Source organism: Mauremys reevesii, linkage group 3, assembly GCF_016161935.1.
Source record: "Mauremys reevesii isolate NIE-2019 linkage group 3, ASM1616193v1, whole genome shotgun sequence".
Taxonomy (NCBI): Eukaryota; Metazoa; Chordata; order Testudines; family Geoemydidae; genus Mauremys; species Mauremys reevesii.
Window position 1 is genome coordinate 14,844,417 of NC_052625.1, and position 25,720 is coordinate 14,870,136.

At 41.3% G+C, this 25,720-nt stretch overlaps 1 protein-coding gene across 8 annotated transcripts in view; it reads left to right on the forward strand.

The window, feature by feature from the left end:
* The window catches only part of EHBP1 (EH domain binding protein 1), a 330,844-nt gene that overhangs the window by 67,741 nt on the left and 237,383 nt on the right, over positions 1 to 25,720 (forward strand). For 7 of the 8 annotated variants that reach the window (XM_039528959.1, XM_039528958.1, XM_039528957.1 and 4 more), the window contains one exon: positions 19,626 to 19,679. In XM_039528959.1, coding sequence (XP_039384893.1) covers positions 19,626 to 19,679 — 54 coding nt within the window. Of the gene's footprint in view, positions 1 to 4,066; positions 4,156 to 19,625; positions 19,680 to 25,720 lie in introns of those variants that run through there. The other variant, XM_039528964.1, reaches the window with a different exon arrangement.

Genomic DNA, 25,720 nt, shown 5'->3' on the forward strand with positions numbered 1-25,720 from the left:
TGTCATATAAGATGGAAAATTTGCATGGTAGGATCTGTAAATCTGTATTTATTCATGCCATATATAAACAAATAAAAACTAATTTCCTATAAGCTTATAGGAACTTTTTAATTTTAAGAATAACTGAAATGTACTAACATATAGAAACTGAACGGTGCACCAACATTGCATGGACCAGTATTCAATAGCGTTACAGTAGGTGTCAGCCTTAGAATATGAACCCTAGTCCTTTAGTTCCAAAAGTCGCTTTTCTCGCCTTTGCCCTCGCAAACTGAAGCACAACGTCAAGGAGGTCCAAAGACTGGCCAGTGGCATTTTCAAGCCATTTTGACCATCGTTGATTGAAGATATGTTTTAATGAGCCTGAGCTTCAAAAAGCTGCGCTCACCATCCACAGTTGTGACTGGCAGCGTGAGCGGAATCCTCAAAGCTATAGACACATTAGGGAAAGTGTCCTTCAGCTCTACATCATGAATGTATTGTAGAACTTGGAGTGGAGAGTGCTTCCTCTGTCGCAAATGTGATGGATGTTGTCCAGTTCGACACAGATGTCTTTATCGTTGATGTCTGAACAGTCCCCACATGTCAGCGTCTGGTGCAGGTCTGTATAATGCTCAAGAGTGTCTTCCTGTCCGCCAGCAGCTTACTACGATCATACAAAAACCCCAGGTCTTTCATGGTGCTTCATTCGTCCAAACTTTGTTTCAATTGACACTGCTCAAGCATCCATTGAAAATGAGCGGGCAAAAAAAAAAAGTCTCAATTGAATTTTCTTCCAATCTTTCCATCACCTCATCTCTGCCCTCATAACCAGACTGTCTCTTCTTCCAATGAATGTGAGTTTCCTTGAAGATGGGCTCAACTCCTAAGTTTTCTGCCCCCTCCCCCCCCCCTTCTTTTTTTTTTACAGCAATGATCGCATCTTCAAATCCATTCTCTCTGTAGGCCACAATGAAATCAAGGCAGCTTCTCATTAAAGTAGTAGTGTTTGCGATGTCCATTGACTGAGTTTCTAATACAGTGCTTTCTGTGTTTACTTGGAACAGGATATTGTGCCAAATCATAATTTAGATGAGAAGTTTGAAGTCAGTGATCTGTTTTGCCAGGCTTTGAACTTCATGTCGGATTCCGGCCTCAGCTTTACTTGACTGCACCAGTTCCATCAGGGCATTGTAAACCTCAGTCACTCGGTACCTTGCTGGCCTAATGCTGTCAGTGTGGCTCTGCCAGTGAGTGTCACTTAGTGGCTTCCTGGTCAGATTTGTAGAATTGTCCATGAGGATCTTCCACCTGATAGTTTATGCTGAACAGAGGACATATATCCTTTGCAGTACTTTGAAGAGAGATACTGAATCTAAAGAAGATGATGCTGCATCTGACACGACCAGGTTGAGGGAATGGCAGTCACAAGGCACGAATAAAGCTCTTGGATTCAGCGCAAGGATCCTTGCATGGATGCCACTGTTTCTTCCCTTCATGTTTGCACCGTTGTTGTAGCCTTGGCCGCAGCAATCCTGAAGGTTCATTTTATTCTCATTCAAAACATTCATAAACAGTTCTGTTAGACCTTTTCCAGTATTGTCATCCACAGACCGGAAACAGATAGTATGTCTTTATTTGGATATAGCCATCCTCATCGTCATCAAATCTTACTGTAAATGACATCTTTTCACTGTGACTAATGTTAGGAGTGCAGTCTGTTATTACAGTGCAGTACTTTGCTTTGCCAAGCTGTATCAATATGTTATCAAGCACCTTCCTTGCTATAAGGTCAGTCATTTCATTTTGAATTGTTTTGCTCCAGAAATGGTCCATAGCTTCTTTATGAACTACTCGATGTAGGTGTTCATCCATGACCTCATCGTATTTCCCAAGGAGCTCTACCAAACCAAGGTAATTACCGTTATGTTCAGTGAACAACTTATCCGAGGAGCCCCAGAGAGCCAAATTATTTTTGCAAGGAAGAGGGTAATTGAGGTCAGATGCTCAAGCACATTCCTGCAATGCTGGGTTTCTACATTAATAATGTGCTGGTTTTCTGCATCTGTGCATTTATTCTGCTTGAGTCTGGACTCGACCTCCCTCCACTTGGAGTGGGCCGTAAAATGGCTGGGCGACTTTTCATCTTGCTTCAGAGCATCAGCTAAGTTATGCCAGTAATTGCACCTGGATAGTGCAAGCAACAATTTGGCATTCTTGCCAAATATTTTGCAACAAAAACAGAACACTTTGTCAGTTGATTATGAGTAAACTAGCCAATGCCAATTCTGTTTCTTGAGCACTCTTTCACAGTGTGACTTTGAGAAGAGTCGCTTCTGCTCATTTACTGGAAATGTCATATCCTCGATTTTGCCCAGCCCATTCAAAATTGTTTGTTCAATATTGTCAGAGTTTAGGATCGCCAGCCATAAAACAGGCTCTGATTTAGGACAAGGACAAGTGCAGAGTCCTGCATTTAGGACGGAAGAATCCCATGCACTGCTATAGACTAGGGACCGAATGGCTGGGCAGCAGTTCTGCAGAAAGGGACCTAGGGGTTACAGTGGACGAAAAGCTGAATATGAGTCAACAGTGTGCCCTTGTTGACAAGAAGGCTAATGGCATTTTGGGTGTATAAGTAGGGGCATTTCCAGCAGATCAAGGGATGTGATCATTACCCTCTATTCAGCACTGGTGAGGCCTCATTTGGAGTACTGTGTCCAGTTTTGGGCCCCACACTACAAGAAGGATGTGGATAAATTGGAGAGAGTCCAGCGGAGGGCAACAAAAATGATTAGGGGGCTGGAGCACATGACTTATGAGGAGAGGCTGAGGGAACTGAGATTGTTTAGCCTGCAGAAGAGAAGATTGAGGGGGGATTTGATAGCTGCTTTCAACTACCTGAAAGGGGGTTCCAAAGAGGATGGATCTAGACTGTTCTCAGTGGTAGAAGATGACAGAACAAGGAGTAATGGTCTCAAGTTGCAGAGGGGGAGGTTTAGGTTGGACATTAGGAAAAACTTTTTCACTATTAGGGTGGTGAAGTACTGGAATGAGTTACCTAGGGAGGTGGTGGAATCTCCTTCCTTAGAGGTTTTTAAGGTCAGGCTTGACAAAGCCCTGGCTGGGATGATTTAGTTGGGTTTGGTCCTGCTTTGAGCAGGGGGTTGGACTAGATGACCTCCTTAGGTCCCTTCCAACCCTGAGATTCTATGATGTAGCAATTTGTGGTGTGCAGCTTTTCTCACTGCTGTTTCTGTCATCATGTGAAAGGGATTCTTCTTTATCGTTTCTCTCCTTTTCATGTAAACTAGATTTTTCTTTGTCTTTACTCTCCTTTTTATATGAACCACAGTTTCCTTTACGCCACCAGGAAAATTGGACAAGTCTCCATTACATTCATCACATTTCCATTCCTTATCTTCAGGTAAATCTGTTAATTCTTTAGTAATAGGACTTCCATCATTTACGCTTTGCACCTCAATTTCTTCTACACTGGGAGGATTGCTACTGCCTAAAGCCCGGTCTATGTTGTCCTGTTTCAGATATTTTCCCATTAAATTTGCTCTTTGCTGCAAACTAGATTGCAGTTGAGCTTTTCACTTTGTATACTGAGCTGCTGAAGGCTATTTTTGGGGGCATCTTTTATTTTCTACAGGGGAAGAGACAGTATTAGGGAGAGCAAAAGTCTGTTCCTCAGTCTTAGAAAGTCATCAAACGTGTGTTAAGCATGGCAAAAGAAGTGACAGTATTCTTTTATATTGTTGCATCTCATTAAGTATGTCCTTTATTAGTCGCTACTTACACTCTTAAACACACAAGTACACTTTCACAATTACACAATAAAACAAGGTTCACAATATCGCAGCTGGGCTCTCGCTTCACTTCGTTATTATATCTCACTGACTAACTGGTAACACTCTGCCCCTTGTATACCCATGAGGGCATGACTGACAACATTCTAGGAGGTTCAAGGAAAATGTAATTCTCAGAAAGTCTGGAAGGTTCCATGAGATTCTACAAAGGTCCAGAACATTCTAGGAGGTTAGTGAAACGTTTTACTTCAAACATTCTATTAACAACAAAAATAGCACCCCAAGCCCGGCACCCCAGGTGGTCGCATGGTTCGCCTGCCCCTAACTCTGGCCCTGTCTGGCAGTGTAAAGTCATCTTAAAGTGAGTGTAAATAACAGTTATACCCATTTCAATGCCCTCCTGCACTGCCAGAGTACTAATAGTATAAGTGAGAATCGCGACTTAGAATTCAGATATATTGACTTGATCCCTGTTACTTGGCCCCTTTTTTTTGTTTGTTTATTTTTTAAATCAGAAAGCAAATGTAATTAAAACTTGTCCTATGCCTAAAAGCTCTAAACATAAATTTTATGCCAAAGAAAACAGCACCCGTACTCCAGGGGCAGTGTAATCCTGGTCTCACCTGCCAGGAAGGAGAGAGCATAGTCATTCTCCCTCTCCTCCCTGTCCCTCCACTTCCTCCAATATTTTCACATTTGTGGTCTGGGGGCAAGGGCTGCTTTTTCCTAAGAACTCATGAAGAAAGTGACTTCAATGTGTTTTTGGCCTGTCTCAGTTAGCGTTGTAGCACTAAAAATCAACTGATCCATTTTTAAAGCCGTTTTAGTTTAACTTTCCATACTTTTCATTTCTCTCTGGCCCCACCCCCAAAAAGAAAATTACATGTGGGTTAAAAAATTGTATCCGATAAACACCATAAAATATATTTTAAAACAGATAAGGTACAGGCCCCTGAAAATGGGGAAAAAATGTTTAATCTCTTCTCTAGTAGTAGAAAGAGAACAACTTAGGTAAGTGGTAGTGCTGTATGCTGCCATGTGGGAGTTTAGCATTTGATTCCCAGTCTCTCTTACTCTGGGCTAGGATGGTCACGAAGTGCTGCAGAGGAATCACACTTACCCCATGGGTTGGCTGGCTGGTGGAGACGTGAAAAAGGAAGTGCCTAATGTCACACAGTAACAATCCTTCTGGACAGTTAAAGAGTGGATTAATTGATTTGGAAGGCAGTCATATTTATATCTGGTCCTTAATCAGAAGGATGGAGGATCAAAAGGATCAAAAAACTATTGGCTGTCTTAACAGCTCTTTAGTGGAAGTGAAAGATCCACTAAAAAGAACTCAATGTGAAGGGAGAGTCTGCTATAGATTTAATACTTGGCATAAGTATATTCAGTGTGGCCCTGTCTTATAACAAACAGCAATTGTTTGTGTTGATTAAAGTATTAAGATCACAGGCAAGCTGCTGGCTTTATATCCATGTTGGCAAAGTGTATTGACTGAGCATGTTGCTCTTACGAGCTTTATAAGAATCCGAGATAATGTACTAACACAATGCTGCTGTTTGTTAAGCAGTGATCTGAAACAGTATTGTAGGAATAGAACAGACTCCAAAATAGACAGCCGTGTGTTTTGGGAAATGATACCTAGGGTAGTGGCTCTGAATTTGAAGTGGCTGTTGAAATGTGTTACTGGTAGGATTAGGAGATAAGTCTAGGCTTCAAGTACTGATGAGAATGTTAAGAATATCCTCTTCAGTAGTCACCAGTGTGTACTTGAGAACTTACACCTAAAGTGTATGTGATTAGCCAAGAGACATGACATTTTGTTGTCTAAAAGTCCCTGTTTTGTGCTATTAGCTTGTTTCCTACATTATATTTGTATCTCACACACATGCACAGCTGTGTATCCAAGAGGTGATACCTCCTCCTGCCCACTCCCATTTCAAAAGATACTCATCAAATTGATTTTTGGGTTGATGATGAAGCTTTATCATGTTCTGAGTCATTTAATGGAAGCATGATACTGAAATATAAATTCATCAACCTTTCTAAACTATTTCTAGTTCCTGTCCTGCTAGCTAATTTAAATTAAAAGTTCTTTCTGTTCTATAAGATTGTCTTATTTCTTCGGCATACTCTACAATTCTATCTCAGTTATGTTTTGAAATTGTCATCCAAAATGGGAAGAAAGTAGTATTGTTAAATAATAAATCCATTTTGTTTATCTTTGTGATTTGTAATGCTTTCCTAGAACAGGAAATGCTTCTTGGCTTATGTTTTTATCATATTTCTGTGGTTGCACCTTAGAAGTTCTTTTTTAGGGTCACTATGTAATACAGGTTTAACTTATTTTAAATCACTTGCATATATATTCAGTGTCATGTAAGTCACGTGCGGAAACGAAACTACCGAGTTGTCACCAAAAATTGCCTTTTGGTGACAAAACAGTAAGAGCGTACACACTACAATGGGACTTTTGTTGCAAAAAAACACCCAGTTTTGGCAATAAAAAACTTCCACCCCTAAGAGAGACTTTTGTCTTTTCCCCTCCCTTTATTGTTGACAAAGAGCCAGTGTAGACACTGCTGATTGTTTTGTCGCCAGGACTGGCTTCCTCCAGTATCCCACAATGCCTGCCCTGATTGCTCTGCTCAGTGTTTTAATCTCTGCTGCCCTGCAGGCATGCGCCCCTCCCCTTTCAGAGCTCCGGGAAGTGCTGCTCCAGTTTGGGGAACAAACAAAGACCTTGGCTACACTTGCAAATTTGCAGCGCTGCAGCAGGGTGTGAAAACACACCCTCTCCAGCGCTGCAAATTGCGGCGCTGCAAAGCGCCAGTGTGGTCAAAGCCCCAGCGCTAGGAGCGCGGCTCCCAGCGCTGTATGTTATTCCCCACAGGGAGGTGGAGTACGGACAGCGCTGGAGAGCTCTCTCCCAGTGCTGGCGCTTTGACTACACTTTGCACTTCAAAGCGCTGCCGCGGCAGCGCTGCCGCTGCAGCGCTTTGAAGTGCAAGTGTAGCCAAAGCCAAAGAGCAAATCTTTGGAATGCTCCTGTTCTGCCCGGCACTAGGAACGCAGCAGCAGGCCGACTGCTGCTGCAGGAGGAGGGGGACAGACTGCTGTGATGCTTTGCCATTCCTCAGCAAGGAGAGCTCACAGAGCTATTCCTGATGGTGCTCTCTGCAGCTGAGGGGGCTGTGGGAGAACTTGGGAGAGAATCCCAAGATGCGCAGCGATCAGCTCTTCCTTCCCACAACACTGCACTGTGGGATACATACCTATGGTGCTTTGCTCACCCTGTCGATGATGGTGTCCCCAATGTGGACATGATCTGTCAACAGAGGGAGCAAGTATGAACACCGTTTGGCGATTTTTGTTTTGTTGACTTCTGGGTGTCGACATAAGTTTTGTCAACAAAACTTGGTAGTGTAGACAAGCCCTTGGAAAGGGAAAAGATTGCCAGTTCCTCATTTTTTTAGAATTGTTAAAGGGCACCCATCTGAGCACAGAAGTTTTAAATAACACAAGTAACTAAGATCAAATAAAATCTGAAGGGATGATTTTTCAAAGGCAGAAGTGGGGATGGGCAGAGGTGTTAGACACCTATCTTCCCTTTATCTTATAGAACTAGAAGGGACCCTGAAAGGTCATTGAGTCCAGCCCCCTGCCTTCACTAGCAGGACCAAGTACTGATTTTTGCCCCAGATCCCTAAGTGGCCCTCTCCAAGGATTGAGCTCACAACCCTGGATTTAGCAGGCCAGTGCTCAAACCACTGAGCTATCGCTCCCCCACTGCAGACAAGCCAGAGTACAGCTCTTAACACTTTGATCCAAGTGCTACCATCTGATTTCACAGGCCAAACACTTACAAGCAGTTTCTACCCAGCTCACTGGAAGGGAGGCTTTAGTATATGGTGATCATGTTACAATGTAGTAGTGGATGGTGTGTGCTCGGAGTGGGTGTAAGGTGGCCTACATTAGACTTAAGCTTGATTTAAAAACACTGAATTGGGAGCTATTTTAGAGCACTACATTTGTATTTTAAATTTAAGATGATACAGTAAGTTGCAGTCAGGATCTTCTGAAGTCAGGAGGTAAGTCAGGAGAAGTGTGAAGTAGCCTCACGGCAAAGACAGCAGGACAAGTGTGAGTGACTGTGTGGGTAATCTATAGCTGTTGGCTGCTGAAGCTAAAGCCTATAATGTTAATTTTTAAAATGGGAGGATGCTGGGGGGAAATACATTTGTTGTTCTCACCATCTCTGTTCCATTTTGCCCTCTCCAGTGCATGTAGTGGGCACAAGGGTTTTCTGTTTTTATTATGCAGTGCACCAGCTAAAAATAGTGCATGCATCTGGGAACTGAATGCCTAATAAAAAAGGAGTATCCCTCTCCATTTAAGTCTTTTAAATTCTTCTTAGGCCATTTTCTCCTTAGCAGAAAGACTCAATTTGCTGATGAAAATATGGCTTTAGATAAACAGTGTCCCAAGCAAGAGACTAATCCATGTTCACAAAGCCCTCTCTTCCTCGTAAGCTTTGTGCACCCCCTGATGTAGAGTTGTGTTTATCTATAAATTTGGGAGAAACATGCACCTTCTGAGCATGCTCCCGTACTGTAATAGTCCATTTAACTGGTTTAATTTTTTTTGGTTTGAATTCCTCTCTCTCCTATCCTTGAGAGTGGAAATTATGGTGATGCCAATAGCCTGTATTAACTATATATACTATAAGTTGAAACCATTCTTTAGGCTGATATATAGTGTTGCACAGAATAATGGAATTATGCAAGGACACCATGAAGCTACAGTACTTTTGGCACCTCCCCTCTCTTCACTGTAAATAATCCTAGTAGGTATCCTTCAGCAGCACCCAGAAAGGTTCATAATGGGAGAAAGCTTCACTTAGGGTATGGCTACACTTATGGTTTGCAGCGCTGGTCATCCAGCTGTGTAGGAGCAGCACTGGTGTGTGGCCACACTCACAGCTACCAGCGCTGGTGTGTGGCAGCATTTGCAGCGCTGTTGGGAGTGCTGCATTATGGGCAGCTATCCCAGCGTTCAAGTGGCAACAACGTGCTTTTCAAAAGAGGGGGGTGGAGGGTGGTGTACTGTGACAGGGAGCGGGGAAGAGAGAGAGAGTGGATTTTTGGAGCCAAAACTGTGTGTTAGCTTCCTGGATTGAAAAAATCACAAAATGTTCACGAACCCTTAGTCTTAATTGCAAACAGCCTGCATCCAACCCTGTTTCTCTGTCAAGCAAACATTCACTCCCTGCCTCTCATTTGATCGTTCACAGCCAGGTACAGATAGCTCCTGTTTGCTGTGATCAGTGTTTGTTTTTTTAGATAAGCAGTTCAACGGAGTGATCGATCGGAGTTCACAACAAAACAAAGAGAGGCTGCATAACAAAACAAAGAGAGTAATTTAGTTAAAAGCATTCTGGGATATCTCCTTATTCCCTGGAGGCCAATAAAAGCGCTGGTGTGTGTCCACACTTGATGAGCAGCACTGGATCACCAGCGCTGCAATCGCTACACCCCAACCTGACCAGGTGTACAGCCAGCGCTGCAGCCAGGGAGTTGCAGCGCTGGATCTGCCTTGCAGGTGTGGACGGTTACTAATTGCAGCGCTGGAAAGCCTCTACCAGCGCTGCAACTTGCAAGTGTAGCCAAGCCCTTAGAGACAAGGAAATCCCTTTCTCCTCACACCCTTTTCACTTTGAAGAAGGATGCTAAATTACTTGCTGAATATAGGGAGAAAACTGAAACCTGCTTTAGGATTCTTGTAGGGCCAAGTGGAATTTTAATTATGGGATTGTTTCATAATCCGTCGTAATTTAAACCAGTTTTTACAGTCATCTTAATATGAGCTGTTATTAACAGTTGTACAGTCATGTTTTGCTTGATTTTTAAATACTCCGAGTATGAGCAAACAGTGCTTATCGTAAAACTGTTAAGTTTATAAGCACTGTCATGTATTAGTGGTGTGCTTTTTTTCCACCTTCATTAATTGTGATATAATATTTCAATGCTGAGAAGGAGCAGAATGTCTTTAATCATTTTACATTTATTGTTAGACTGTAAAGTTATAGAGAGAGCCCGTCAGTGTTTAATTTAGGCCAGCCTCTTTCTCCTCCTCATGTCAGACCCAAATGCAGATTTTGAAAAGTATGTGTTACCTATAATTAAATAAAATGCAATAATCTAGGATACGTATTCTGGAGTTATTTAATAATGCCTTCACTACTTTACAATATGTGTTCAAATGCCTGTACAAGCCTTAACTAATTAACTCTCCCAGCAAACTTATGAGGTATATATTATCCCGTTTTTAGATGGGGAAACCAAACAAAGAGGTTATCTGACTTTCCAACAGGAATACAGTCAATGGTAGAGCTGGAGTTAAAGTTTAGTACTAGTTCCTTTCCCCCAAACTTGTGTTTATTCCTCTAGCTCTCAATTCCACATTCCATCCATGTTCAGCAAAGGACTTAAGCTCATGTTTAACTTAAAGCATGTATTGAAGCCCCACTGGAATTTAAAGTGAAGCATATGTTCAGTTAAGTGCTTTGCTGAATAGGTATGCACATGCTCAGATTCTTTTCTGAATTAGAGGCCCTAGATCCCAGTTCTTTCAAAACTGGTTCAGGCTTTATGTCCACACTAAAGTTGTACCAAGTTAACTGGATCTGTTAAAACCTGATATACTTAAATCAGTGCAGCCCTCTTGTGTGGACTCTCTTAAATAGGTTTATATCACTTTGATTTTGCTTACCGACTTAATCTAATGTAAGGCACTCTTAAACAACACCCACACAGGGGTTGCAGCAAAATAAAATAAATTTCTAAACTGATTTAGTTAAATTGGTATAATGCATATGTGTGGAGAAGGTTAGAACGCTCCTTCAGTATCCATTCACATCAAGGGTGAAAATGAGTTTTTATTTTATAAAACAAATGTAGAATGATTCCATGTGAATACTAAAACAAAGATATGTATTAATGCTCTGCATGAAGAGTTTGGTCTGTTACTCCAGAATGGTAAAAATGTTGAAGCTTGCCATGGAACAATAATCATCCACCAGACTCTCCTGATTGTGAGAGCTCTGGAAAAAGAGGATAAATTTCATTTGGGTACATTTAGTCACTAACTGTAATATTAAGAATTCACAGTGACATATACACAGTGGCCAAAAGTATGTTTGCTTTTAAAGTGTTGCTGCTCGAAAAGGATTAGCAGTAGCAACTTCATCTGAAGGCTGTAGCTCAGAGAACTTTAAAGCAGTAGCTCCTTTTTAAACTTAGTCCTGAAATACTATGTGTGTCAGTTCTGTGATGAAACCCATGGAGCCATTACTGCCAGGTAAGGAACAAAAAGGGCTAGAATAGAGAGGTACGTGCTGCACGAGAGAGTAGAGTTTGGAGAAAACCATTCATACAAAGCCGCAATGAAACAAGTACCCACAACATTACCAGTCAAACCAAGCTTTTTATAGGGACTTCAATAACCATTTCCCCAAGGGAGACTTCCCTTCAGTCTGCTACCACTTATTTAATGTGATTCTCTGGTAAAGGTTAAGGTTTGCACTTTGAATGCCGAATGTATTTGTATCAATTTAGAAGAGAACAGTGGCTTGTCTTGACACAATGGTGATCTTCAGTGGTAGAGAAAATGGCAGTCTAGACCTCTTAATGTGTTAGTTGTAAGACCCATAAAGTCAAGACTTGACAAGTGTACTTGACTGTTGTGATCAGTAAGGTTTTCTGGGGTTATGGGGGGTTAATGCTATAAAGGTCTGCAAAATCTAACCTTTCAAAAATATTTTTTTCTGATCCGTATAATTGAGAAGAAAGCAAGCTGAATGTGAACTGAGTCTAAACCAGTGCAGTGATGTCTCCTAAGTGCCTCTGATGCAGCTGAAAGCTTTCCCAGGACTCAGCAGAATGAAAACTGGGACAGATTTTCTAGGCTATTTATGAGATCTCTTCCTTTTAAGCAGCAGTAAAACTGACAAGTTTTGGGACAGTTTTTAAATCTTCTACAACTTAGAAAAGCTATGCATAAATGCAGAGGCAGAAGGAGGACCAAAGGTTGGAGACTGTATGGAGTAGCATAATTGAACACTCAGGGCAAAATTGAGCAAGTGCTTGCACCAATTTAACTGTCAGTGTGGGGCATTGTGGGGCACTGACAGCTGGAGCTTGGGCTCCAGTGCAGGGCTTGGGCTGTCAGCCTCAGGGGGCAGGGCTCGGGCTGTCCACTTCCAGGGATTGACAGCCAGAAGAGTCTGAAAGGCAGTAACAAGCAATGTAAGTGTCTACATTGACACTGCATCAAACTAATGACATCAGCCTAAGCACTACAGCTCTCGCGGAGGTGGTGTTATCAAGGGTTGGCGGGTAGTGATCGATCTATCAGGGATCGATGTATGACGCGATAAATCGATCCCTGAACGCGCTCCCCGTCGACTCCGGAACTTCACCAGAGCGAGAGGCGGAAGCGGAGTTGACGGGGGAGCGGCGGCCGTCAATCCCGCGTCGCGAGGAAGCGAAGTCAGTCAATCTAAGTCGAACTAAGATATGTCGACTTCAGCTGTGTTATTCTCGTAGCTGAAGTTGCGTATCTTAGATTGATTTCCTCCCCCACCCCCCCAGTGTAAACCAGGCCCAAGTCAGCACAGTGGGCAACTTACATCGGTGGAAGCTTCATTTAAGGGCTTGGCTACACTTACGGTTTGCAGCGCTGGTAGTTTGCAGCGCTGGTCATCCAGCTGTGTAGGAGCAGCGCTGGTGTGTGGCCACACTCACAGCTACCAGCGCTGGTGTGTGGCCACATTTGCAGCATTTCCAGCGCTGTTGGGAGTGATGCATTATGGGCAGCTATCCCAGCGTTCAAGTGGGGGTGGAGTGGGGTCTAGTGTGACAGGGAGCGGGGGAGAGAGAGAGAGTGGATTTTTGGAGCCAACACTGTGTTAGCTTCCTGACTTGAAAAATCAGAACATTTTTCCGACCCCTTAGTCTTAACTCTTAATTGCAAACAGCCTGCAGGCAACACGACTCCCCGCTGTTTCCCTGCCTGCCTCTCATTTGATTGTTTACAGCCAGGTACAGATGATCACAGCAAACAGGAGCTCTGTTTGTTTTTTAGATAGCAGCAGCGGCAACGGAGGAGCTCCACAGAGCTCGTTCACAACAGGGAGGAGGATCTCATTTGATTGTTCACAGATTGATCACAGCAAACAGGAGAATGGAGGTTCACAACAAAACAAAGAGAGGCTGCATAACAAAACAAAGGGAGTAATTTAGTTAAAAGCATTCTGGGATATCTCCTTATTCCCTGGAGGCCAATAACAGCGCTGGTGTGTGTCCACACTTGATGAGCAGCGCTGGATCACCAGCGCTGCAATCGCTACACCCCAACCTGGCCAGGTGTACAGCCAGCGCTGCAGCCAGGGAGTTGCAGCGCTGGATGTGCCTTGCAGGTGTGGACGGTTACTAATTGCAGCGCTGGAAAGCCTCTACCAGCGCTGCAACTTGCAAGTGTAGCCAAGCCCTTAGTGTAGACGCTATAGTTAGGTCGACTAATAGTGTAGACCAGGCCACACCCTCCAACAGCTCAAACGAAAGGGAGTAAGAAAGGATGTGTTGAGGTGAACTCAAAATGGCTGCTGGTTGGGGAAGTTGCTGCCTAGCTATTGTTCTCTCTCTTGCTGTTTCCTCCTAGCATTGCAAATATGGAAATTATTCTGAAGGCCTACAGAATTTAATGGAGACTGCTAACCTTTCTCTAGGAACCCTCCCATTGATTCTACAGCAGGGATCTAATTCTCTGTTAAATTCTGTGTTGAATGGGGTGAGCTCTGAGCAACAGAGCGCGGAGTGATAAATCTGCTACGTAAGGATCTACTGCTGCAGTTTCCCTTTCTCTTGCTCAGGAGGGAAGTAGCTTCCATGACAGTTGGAAACAGGGGCACTGGAATGGGGGGTGGGGGTGGGAATGGCGGGGGAAGACATTTCCTGAGCCTGTCACCTCGCACTGCCAGGGACTGTTCTGGCAGAAAGGCTGATGTACCACAGCACTCTAATGACCCATGAGGGAATAACAGTTCCACTTCTGAACTGTTAGCCAGGGCTGAGAAAGATGGTGTCCCAAAGCCGGATCCTTGGGCTGAACTCTTGTAGGAATCCTATCCTTTCCCCAGCAAGTTGTGGGGAGGCTTGGCTTCTCATGTGTGTATTGCTCTTGGACATTGGGTGGCATCTTTCATAGTAGCCCTCTGGCTATTAGGTATCTAAAAAGTTTTTTGAGATTTATGTGTAATGGAGTTAAGGGTGTGTGTTGGTAGGAGTGTGATAAGGTGGGCAGAGAGAGAGATGAGAGAAATTAGAAAAGAAGAGTGGGGGAGACAAGGTTATCTCTTGAGGTTAACCTCAGAGCACTGATTTTTACATTTACAAAATAAGCTCTTGTAAAAAGAAGAAGAGCACCTTACAGGAGCTTATGTGAAATTTGACAGTCTTTCAGTCCATTTATCTAAGGGCTTGTAATTTCCATTTCAAGATGAAACCATAATAAATATTGGGCAAAGAATGTAATTGTTTGTCTAGGGCATGTTGATAAACAAAACTAAAAACCTGTGTATTGTAGACTTCTGTGCTGGGGCTATAATGAACAGATATTGGGCTCAAAGGAACATTAAGGCAGTTTAATGTCAACTGTACCTGTGTGCCTCTGTTTTTCAGGATTTAAGCATCATTTGCTTTTGAGCATGTATGTAATTTATTCCCCTTAGACCAGTGGGTCTCAGACTTTTTTATTGGTGATCCCTTTCACACAGCAAGCCTCTGAGTGTGACCCCCCCCTAGTAAATTAAACACATTTTAAAATATATTTTAACACCATTATAAATGCTGGAGGCAAAGAGGGCTTTAGGGTCGAGGTTGACAGCTCGTGATCCCCCCCCCATGTAATAACCTCACAACCCCCTGAGGGGTCCCGACCCCTGGTTAGAGAACCCCTGCCTTAGACAGCTTTGGTTGTATTTATTCATTATGTGTGTTCTATTGAGACATATTGATAGACACCTCTACCCCGATATTACGCGACCTGATATAACATGAATTTGGATATAATGCGGTAAAGCAGCACTCCTGGGGGCGGGGCTGCGCACTCCGGCGGATCAAAGCAAATTTGATATAACGCAGTTTCACCTATAACACAGTAAGATTTTTTTGGCTCCCGAGGACAGCGTTATATTGGGGTAGAGATGTAGTTAAAGTGAGTCAAGGTTTTACAGGTTGCTATGGGCATTGAGCCCACCTGCTGGGTTTTGCAGGAAAAACTGCTCTTCCAACACCACATTTTGAATCAACTGTATCATAACCCAGTTACAAACAGGTGATAAGTTGTAGTGTGCTTTCTGGGTCCTTCACAAGTAGGGTAAGAATATGTGCATTGTGATACGTCCGCCGGATGGGCTTCAGTAGACTAAAAATCTTAGATGTTATTATACCTGGGCTAAAGTAATTTTCTTTATAACTATTATTTAGCCAGTTGCTTTTTTTCCCCCCAATCTTGGTAAAGCATGCCCTCTTCACCGAGGACTCCTTACGTACTAGATTTGAAGCACCAAAGTTCAGCTACTTGAGTTTTGTGCAGGGCAATGGTTGGGGAGTGAGGAGAGGAAGTAAGATTTTATTTTGAAAGTGGGGGAGATTTTTTTTCTTCCAGTGTAAACCCAAAACAGATGAAAGCATTTGCTCAACTTTAAACATGTCACCTTTTAGCAGAGACCAAGCACTGAAAATGTCAGCCCCAAAGGAGAGCGTGTCCGAGCATGTGGAAATGAAAATGAAATGGAAAATGTATTACAACCATAAATGTAGAGGTACCTATTGATGACTACTACAACAAAGTTATTGGGTAACTAGGAAGTGACAATACATATACTTTAGTGGAATTCTAAATAAATCATTATAGCAACAAGAATGAAGCTAGAGTAGTTTGCTATCTCATCAGAACCCTGAGGTGAGTGTGCAGAGCGGTCCCTTGGGTATGGCAAATCGGAGTGACCACTCTGGGCCCCACGCTTGGGGGATCCCCACAGGCCAGTGCGATTGGCCGGCACAGACAGTCCCAGAAGTGAAAGGTCGGTCCCAGAAGTGACAGCTTCGTCACTTCGGCCCTGGGTCCTGCATTCCCCCTAGGGACAGCCCTGTGTATGTTTATAGATTAATTCAGAGTTTTCCAAAGTTTTCCTTATTTAAGGGATATTAAAGATTAGTAACACACATTTGTAATTAAAACGTAGATAAAGTTTGTAATCTGCTTTAAAGATGAAATGTACAGCATGTGTACTAAATGGGGATCATTTTAATGATGTATTATGCCTTCTGGCATTTTTATTTTTGTAAGACTTTGTTAGAGAAATACAAAAAAGGAAAACTGTCGTTTGATTTTAACTGTTTGACTTAAGTCATTTTATTTTTTAAAATACATTTTTATTAATTATATGAAAAAGTGCTTACACAATACTTTAGCAGTATGTGAGAACTGTACACCTAAATCAATAAGTAACCTTTGCAATATAAAACTGTACTGTATCCATATCCAAAAGAAATCAGAAATACACTGTCAAAAGGTTTGATTCTGTAGTCATTACAGGTTTGATCTAGCATCAATTGAAGTCAATGGAAAGGCTTCAGTTTCCTTCAAACGGCCTTGGACCAGATCCTACATGAACAAAAATACTGTTGTTTTGATTTCAAGATTGTGCCCTGATTTTATAAGTGATAGCGGTATAAGCTCACACAGAAAATAAAGCCACCCCCCCAAAAAAAAGGCTAGACAAAATATTAAAGATATTAGTCACTTATTTTATCCGGCAGTAGGATATTAAAATAGAGAATGATTAATGATCTCTTTATGCTGTTTCCATACTATATCAAAGTGGTTTTTTTTAAACAAGGTAATAATCCTAGGATAAATCATTAAAATAACAAGTATTAATAGCTGGATGGTGGAAAATGATTTATGTGCTATTGATATGAGGTATAGTAAATCAGCCAAGTCATCGTACAATTTCATTAATTTTGTTTATGTACAGTAGTCCTACAAAGTTGATTAGAATTATATACGTTATTACATGATCTTATAATTACAAGTACCTTAATTTCAGCATGCAGCTATCCAGGGATACACCTTGTATGTGTATCTTAAATCATTATAACTTATGGCTAATGGTTCTCTCTTTCTTTTTTAAATTAATTAAAGTCGTATTGGATGATTTGTAACTAGTTGCTGGCAACATTTGTTTTGACTTTTTGTACTCAAAATGCACCCAAAAGTAACAGATGTCAAATATATTTTAAAACACACATTTTACTGCTTTGACCTTTGTAGCCATTAAGTATAGCCCCATTACATCAGTTAGCAAACAATCAGACTGTTATTTCACAAGTGGCATTGAAGCTTTTGCTGTATTTATTAATTGTGTGTGTGCTATTGAGAGACATTAATAGAATTCCTCTAAGGTGAGTCCTTGTCTAGCTAAGGTGCCAAGGACTCTGCAGGAAATTGAGCCCACCCTGCTGGATTTTGCAGGAAGGACTGCTCTTTAACTGTCTCCATAGCATAGTATTTATAATGTGTGTAATATGACACTTCCAGAGAAACACTATCACAATGGAGGAATCACAATCACTATATAACTGCACAATCACTATCACAAAAGAGGAATTATTTAACAGAGTAAGTATTCTGACTTCTTGAGCGGAAATCACTAAGTATTCCTTTTCTGCCGTTATTCGTAAGCTAGTTATTTACAAGGTCATTCATTATATTCATTTTAGAGAGATACTTCATCAAGGGATCTCTCAAATCCATTTGTAATGAAGATAAAATACTGTTACACAATGCTTCCTTAATGATTCTATATTGAACTTGAACAAAGTACAAAATTAAGAAAAGCATGGATAGTTAGGAAGAGAATAGTTTAAAGTGAGTTGAGAAGGAAGGACAATGCAGTCTTGTAGCAGGCTTGAAAGAAAAGAGGTGGTATGGATTAGGGTAAAGAAAGTAGAAGCAAAATCTCTGTTCAATTCTATGCTTCAATTTACAGTGATAGAATAAAATTGCTTTAATAGATTAAAATTGTAGAAGGGATTCAGATAAGAGAAACAAAAATGACTAAAGGGCTAAGGGACTGAATTTATGCATAACCTAGTCAAATGATGACTATGAGGATATGACATCCACCTACACGTATTTGAAAGAGGTAAACACTGGGGTGGCAAAGGAATAACTGAATGGTTCAAGGGCTGTAAGTAGGGATAATAGGATGAAATTGAGGAATGGAAAAAGTCTAAATGTCAGGGGAAAATCCTCAAACTGAGTTCTGTTAGTATGGGAAACAATTTCCCAAGGGAAATGGTATAATTTTGCTGTGTTAGAGATTTTTAAAACCAGATTGGACAAAGTACTGCAATAGAAAATTTCTGTAGGAAAAATCCTGCATTATTGTTTGAAGGGGCATAAACTCAATCACTTAATGTCTTTCTCACATCTTAATTTCTAATAACCTTAATGTACATCAGATCACTGAGTTGAGATGAACATAACTTATTACCAGGGATCCTAGAAATCTATTTGCCACTGAAAAATGCAGAATTTGTGTTGTGGTTTTTTTTCAGAGACTCTTTAGTTTTTTCATTTTGTGAAAACATAAAAACATATTAACTATTCACTAAATTTTACTGAAAGTACCAGTGTCACTTATTCCGTATGTTCAACCTCCCCGTCTTGCAGTTGATTTTTGAATGTGCTTTAAATTTACAATGGAACCTCATTTATTCGATCTAATTGGAACTGGGGCCAGATCGGATGATCAAAAATTGGGATAATCCAGTAGAATTGTCAAAGAGCTTCCTATCTCTTATTTTAAGATTGGAGGAGGGGTGGCTGATAGCCCAAGTCCCAGCCGTCCGGTGCTGACAGCCTGAGCCCTGTCACTGGAGAGCCAGTTAATGGTAGCTTGAATAAACGGGGTTCTACTGCATATCAATAAAACATTGCATTCAACTGATACCTACATATATTGTAGCTAGGAAAACTAAAGTTCAGCATTTAATTTTAATCATAGAAAAACACAGATTTTAATTTTTTTATTGGAGAATTTTGTTTTTTTTAATCATGGAAAAGTAGGATCCCTGCTCATTTCCTCATGTTACTGTCTAGCACATGAAGCCTATCATGCATCTTTCTGTGGGGGGTAAAAGTGGTCTTTTCCCCTAAACAAGAGTTGACTGAAAAAGGAGGCCATTCTCAAGCAGGATGGGTATTGGTGTAACTTGTGGTGATATGAGAGATTCTACCTGAAGAGTTGCATTATGTTCCCTGATCACACAGATGGTCCTTAAGCATGTGAAGATGAGGATAGGGACTTGACTTCTGCTGTACAAGAGCTACCTGTTTGATCTAGGCAGGAACTTAACTTCTGCCTCTGTGCTCTGCAACATGTGGGACTATGGTGTAGTTATCAGGAAGGAAGGGGCTTTATAAATTAAATTGAAAAATTGATGATCCTGAATGAAGGGTGGTAGAATCATAGGATCTGTTCTGAATGCATCTCTTGTTTGTAGCAGTCCACAACCAGTGAAAGTGTTGTGGAGGTATTACGTACTGAAAACTGTGTGTTTGCTAAAATATTTTTTCTGTGCCCCATCTCCATCAAATAAGGAAACCTAAATGAATAAGCGGCAATGGTGGATCAGTTGCAGTTTCTTATATCTGGGTAATTTTTAGATTAAAGTATTTTTTTTCTATTTTTTTCAGGATCCCCATGCTGAAGAATTTGAAGACAAAGAGTGGACATTTGTCATAGAGAATGTAAGTCAGAACAGTCATGTTTTTCCTTTTTATGTATGTGACACTTAATGATTTTGAAAGTTCATATGCCTTGTATTAAGACTATTGAAAAAGGGGTGGGTTAAGTTTGAGCTGTTAAAACCAAAACTAAAACATTACACCACAATAATAGCAATAAAGTTGCCTCATTAAAATAACTGTTGTTTATGACTGTATTGAAATCCAGTTGGGATGCAGAAATATTTTGCAATGTTGGGAAGCAGTTATAAGCTAACATCAGGAGCCTTCTTGCTTTAATGTCATGAACATTGGAGGCAACGTGTGTTAAGAGCTAGGATACTAAACCTGCAGTTCTTGAGTTGCATTCAGCTTTTCATGGTCTCACGCGCAGCTCTTTTCTTTTTCTGATGATAATAGCTAATGCTTATAAAGTGCTGTTCATCTGTAGGATTCCAAAATTCTTTGCAAAGGAGGTCAATATCATTATCCCCATTTTACAGATGGCAAAACTGAGACAGAGGGAGGTAAAGTGACTGGCCCAGGGTCACTCAGCAGGCCATCGATGGAGCTAGGATTTGAACCTAGGTGTCCTGGATTCCAGTCCACTAGATCATACTGTGCTTGTCTTGTGTGGTTAAAAAAAGATGACTACTTCTTCAAGCTGACCTCTGTGTATCCCTCTTATTGAGACAAAAGTGATGTGCTTTCAGAACTCTCTAGGAAGAGTTGATGAATAAGTGAAAATGCACAAGATGGAAGGCAGGAATAGGGAGATCATATGAAAATTAAGAAAAAAGCCCTCAAAATATTGAGAGACTTGTGATAAAATAAAAAAATCGGCAACATTGCACAATATGGCCAGCAGAACCTTTATGGTAAGTGATGGTGCAATCATATTTATGTATTTATAATATAAGGAAAGAACCAAACTTAGTCCTACAAATTCAACTTGTATTCTGAAAGTTAACAGAAAAAAGTAACTTTTTTCTTGTAAACTGAACATACTTGATAGAGAAATTATTGGAAGACAAACATGGTATTTCACAATACCATTGATAGTCACACTTTAGAGCAGAATCACACTTTAATCACTTGACTGCTGCTGAATTGTTCAAATACATCCAGTGAAAGCATAAGGGTGTTCTGGGTTGCTTAATAGTACCATATACATCAAAGTAGAATCCATCTGTTGTGCTTCTTAATATGCCAAATATTCTAATGTTCCATTGATTTCAATATCATGTTAAAAGCGGAAAGCAGTTTGTCTAGGAAAGGGCCATCAGCAAAGTTGTTCATCTATACTCTTGGTTTTTAAATGTCAAGTTTCTATTTTAGTTTATAAGAATTGCTAAATAGGATGTAGCTTAGTTATTGTTTATCTGTTGTTTCCTTTTCTCACTTAGTTCATTTTAGTTAACGGAAGTCTCCAGCTCCCCTTTTCAAGAGTGCTCCAGAGCTAAGCAAAGTACTCTGGAAGCAACAATGCACTGTATGTCCCTTCAGTCCACCCTTCTGGGTATACTGGATTTGGGTTCCTGTGGCCTTTGTGTAAGTTCTCATTCAAAGATTACAGTGGGCACTTCATGCACTATTGGCAGGACACTACCTCTTTTTCCTTTTACACAGGGTAAGATGATGTAGTCATGTGCTCTAACATGATATGTGGAAATATTCTGAGGAATGAAGGGCTCTGCAGTCTTGTTTTGACTTGGCAATTCCCAGCTTAGCCTTATTTCCACCACCACAACCCCCGGCAGTGGCACTGAAAGGGGAAGTAACGCTAGGTTCAATATTCCTCTCCCCTTAGTAGCTTGCAGCCTGACTGTCATTGGGACAGCCCTGAGATTATATATGTGTAGATTATGCAGACTTTTCTAAAAACAGTATTGAGGCAGGTCTCTCTTTTCATTCAACATCTGAGTGAAGTGCCAAAACAGGACACTGGAGTTCCTATGTGACCTTGGGCAGGTCATTTAGCTGCTGTCTGCCTCAGATCCCCATCTGTAAAATGGGGACAAATAGTACTTCCCTATACCTCACTGGGGTGTTGTGAGGCTAAAGATTGCACTGTGTTAGAATATTACAGTAATGGGCACCATACATGTATCCAAGAGAAATACTTTTTAGTCAAAACTATCTATCAGCGTATTAAGAGGAACAAAGCAAGGAGGCAGAGAGCCTCTGCTAAATCAATTCATCACCAACTTCTCCCTCTCAGGAGCCAGTTCTTTATAGGTTTGTGAGATCTAAAACTTCAAAAGTGAATTTATTTTGCCTCATGCACCAAACTCAGTGCGCATGTCTGACTCTGTCAGACTTCTTTAGTCTTCGTGCTCTGCTTTTTATCCAACTCCAGGCTCAGCGATAATACTAAATATTATACAGAAAGAGGCCTTAAGTTCATTAAAAAAATAAACTGCAAACCACAACCTGCTTTCACAAAGAGCTGTCTTGTAAATAGTCAACTAGAATATGGTTGTGCTGCTTTCTTTGTTATATACACATGCGTCCTTCAGGAGTGGACTGAGGCCACCGATTCACATAAGCTACCAAATACCCATCTGCTTGGGAATGTTCAGCCTTCCATGAAACGTGCTTGATGTGAGGAGCTAGTCTGGAAGTGAAAGTTACATTTTCACCAATCTTCTGACTTATCCAGTCCCCCAACTCTGTCTTAATAGCTGTTTTTTGTAAAAGGTGATTGAGAGCTGCACAGCAGCTTTAAATCTCAGGTATAGTTTTGAGATAGACTTGAAAGCTATAGGTAAATCCAAAAAACCTGATCTGCTAATATACTTGAGAAGTTGAAAAAATCCATTTTTAAGGGGAATAGCACCACTCAGTGGTGAACAAAGAAATGTATGTCTGTTTGGTTGAGAAACTAGCAGTTCTATTACCTTGGACTGATGCTTACTTACACTTCAGAATAACCAGTTATATAGAACACTCAATTGTTGAATATATTTTTTTAATCTCTCAACTCCCTGGAAAAGAGACCTTTGTATCTTTTAGCCTTTGGACTACTGTCACTGGAAGTAGTCATGGCTTTGCATGCTTTGAAAAAAAGGAACATCATTGTCATTGAATCTATAGAGGAAAGATTATAGCTGGTAATATCGGGACACTTTAGAGCCCTCGAATGACCTGTGTTTTTGTGCAGGTTGTTTCTCTGCCCTCAAATTCTGCTGGACTCCTCTTCCTGATATTTAGCAGCACCACCAAAGAGTGATAGCAAAGCCCAAAACGATTTTGGGCTAGGAAGTTCTTTCATTAACCAAAGAATCTACATCCTAGTATAATAGCTCCTTTTAGCTCTAGTTCTTGAGCCAGAACATTATTCAAAGCAGCTAAAATACAGTAACAAAGAGTTGTTTTTGCAATACTTCAGAATGGCAGTTCCACTGTGCCCAGTATGCCAGATCACATGTATTTGGCTTAAATTTGTAGCATCAGGTCTCAGTTGGCTAAGAGTAATAACTTGATTCAAAATTATTCCTGGTTCAGTTTGTCTTAATTAGCAGTGGGTGTGGCATGTGTACAACATGGCCCATTGATTCCCATAATTTCACTGTAAGTAAATGTGTCATAAGCTTTTAAGTTAACATCTACAATTCTGTGCTTTATCTGATCTATTTTCCTGTTCAGTGCTGGATTTTTCCCTACAGCGCTTTTTAATGCTCTGTCTAGTGTAGTTTTAAAGTTCCCCAACAAGGGGAATTTCACCATTTACCTTGGGTAACAATTCCACAGATTAATCCATCCCACTGTCAGCAAATTTTTCTCAATATTTCAACTTAAATTTTCATTTTCTCAGTTTCTTCCCATTCCTTGATGTTTATTTTCTTTGTATATTTATAGATGGCTCTATTGTCCCCAATTCCACCTTGTTTTAGCTGTGCAATGAATATTTTACTATCTGCATTTTTCCCCATCAGACAGATTTTCCAGTCTCTTCTTTTTGATAGTCTTTGCATGTTGGAGAGTCAGAATTCCATTGCTAGCAATTAGACCTGTATCATACTCTTCAAAGGTAATGGGTTTTCCAGCGATTAAGGATTGATAATTGACCAAATCTTACCCACTCAGTTCAGAGTGCAATACCTTCCTTCATTGCAAATCTAACCCGGAGAGATACTTTCTCTAACAGATGATTGGGGGTTGGAGTAGATGACCTCCTGAGGTCCCTTCCAACCCTGATATTCTATAATTCTATGATTATCCCTTCCCTCATTTCTATAGCGGAGTTTGAACAGGTACTGTATGTCACTCTGCTGGCCCTCTTTCCCTTCATGATCCAAGTCTGGGCCTCCAAAGTTAATTGTTCAAGAGATGACTTTGGTTGACCACTTCCTTGGAGAGAGGATCAAGAAGAGACTTTCCAGTAGAAAATATAAGTAACATGGAGGAGATAAGTCTATTAAAAACATAATTAGTATCTCATAGTTTAAACTGTGTGCAGAATTTCAGAACTCTAAGTGAGAGAACTGTGCATAATTATCCACGAGTGCTTTTGTCTCTAGGATACTTTCAGCACTTAAAATTTTAAGAAGTGCGTGATCTAGCCTGTGTTCATGCACAATTGAGGTTCCTCGTAAAGTTGGCCTTTGTTTACAACTCCCTAGGAGACACAATTGTAGAAATGGAGTGAATTTCAAATAAAGGCCAGTTATTAGGGAAAGTGCAACAGCACTTAAGTACAGGCTGTATTGAATGCTATTTGTAACTTTTCTGGTTGAAGGGAAGAGAAAGTGATGGGGGAGTGGGGAGAAGCTGGGAGGCAGAAGTACAAATGGCATTTGTAGTAGCTGCTAAAAGAAACCTCTAAAGGCAAATTGGTCCCAGCATTTTGAAAACTTTCACTCACCCCACCTGCAAGGATGAAGGTGGAGAGCCTCCTGTTTGAAATAAATGTCATTCAAACAATTTAAAAAAGTCCTGAATTTTCCTTCCTATTATGTGCAGAATAATTTCTCCTCCTGTAAACATCACAAAGAAGAAAGGCAGGACTTCCCTCTGAGAGAAGGTCATCCATTGAATCATGTTGTGGCAGGGCCGCCCAGAGGATTCAGGGGGCCTGGGGTCTTCGGCGGCGGGGGGCCCCCGCTTCGGCAGTAATTTGGAGGCGGGGGCTCCTTCCACTCCAGGACCCACCACCGAAGTGCCTCGAAGACCCTCGGCAGGGATCCCCCGCCGCCGAATTACCGCTGAAGACCCGGCACTTCGGCAGCAGGTCCCACGTCAGCAGTAATTCGGCGGCAGGGGGTCCTTCCGCCCTGGAGTGGAAGGACCCCCTGCCGCTGAAGACCCGGAGCAGAAGAAGCTCTGGGGGCCCAGGCCCTGCGGGAGTTTTCTGGGGCCCCCGGAGCGAGTGAAGGACCCCCCTCCAGGGGCCCCGAAAAACTCTCGTGGGGGGCCCCTGCGGGGCCCGGGGCCTGGGGCAAATTGCCCCTCTTGCTCCCCCCTCTGGGCGGCCCTGTGTTGTGGTTTTATGATACAGATAAATGGCTACTACTAGAAACTGTCTGTCAAACTCATGTTGTTTCTGGCTTAACAGGTCTTCATCATCCTGCTCAACTAATCCTTTATGATGGTTCCAGATCTTGATGTAACTCTGGTTTCTCTGCCAGCTAGTAAACATGTAGATCCAAAGCCAAGTCTCGTTAATGTTTTCCAGGGCTCATACAGCCTCTGTTTCCCGTATTTTGCATCCATTTCACTGTTCTGTTGTGTATGTAGGTCCTTATACCATGTTTATCACCATTCTTTTAGAAAAACATCCAATCTTGACTTTAAAATTGTCAGTGATAGAGAATCTACCACAACTCTTGGTAAATTGTTCCAGTGGTGAATTGTCTTCTCTGTTAAAATTGTTCATTTATTTCCAGTCTGAATTTGTTGAGTTTTAACTTCCAACTATTAGACTGTTATACTTTCTCTGCTAAATTGAACAACCCATTTATTATTAAATATTTGTCCCCCATGTTGATACTTATAGACTGTAATCAAATCACTCCTTAACTTTCTCTTTGCTAAGCTAAGTAGATTGAGCTCCTTGAGTCTGT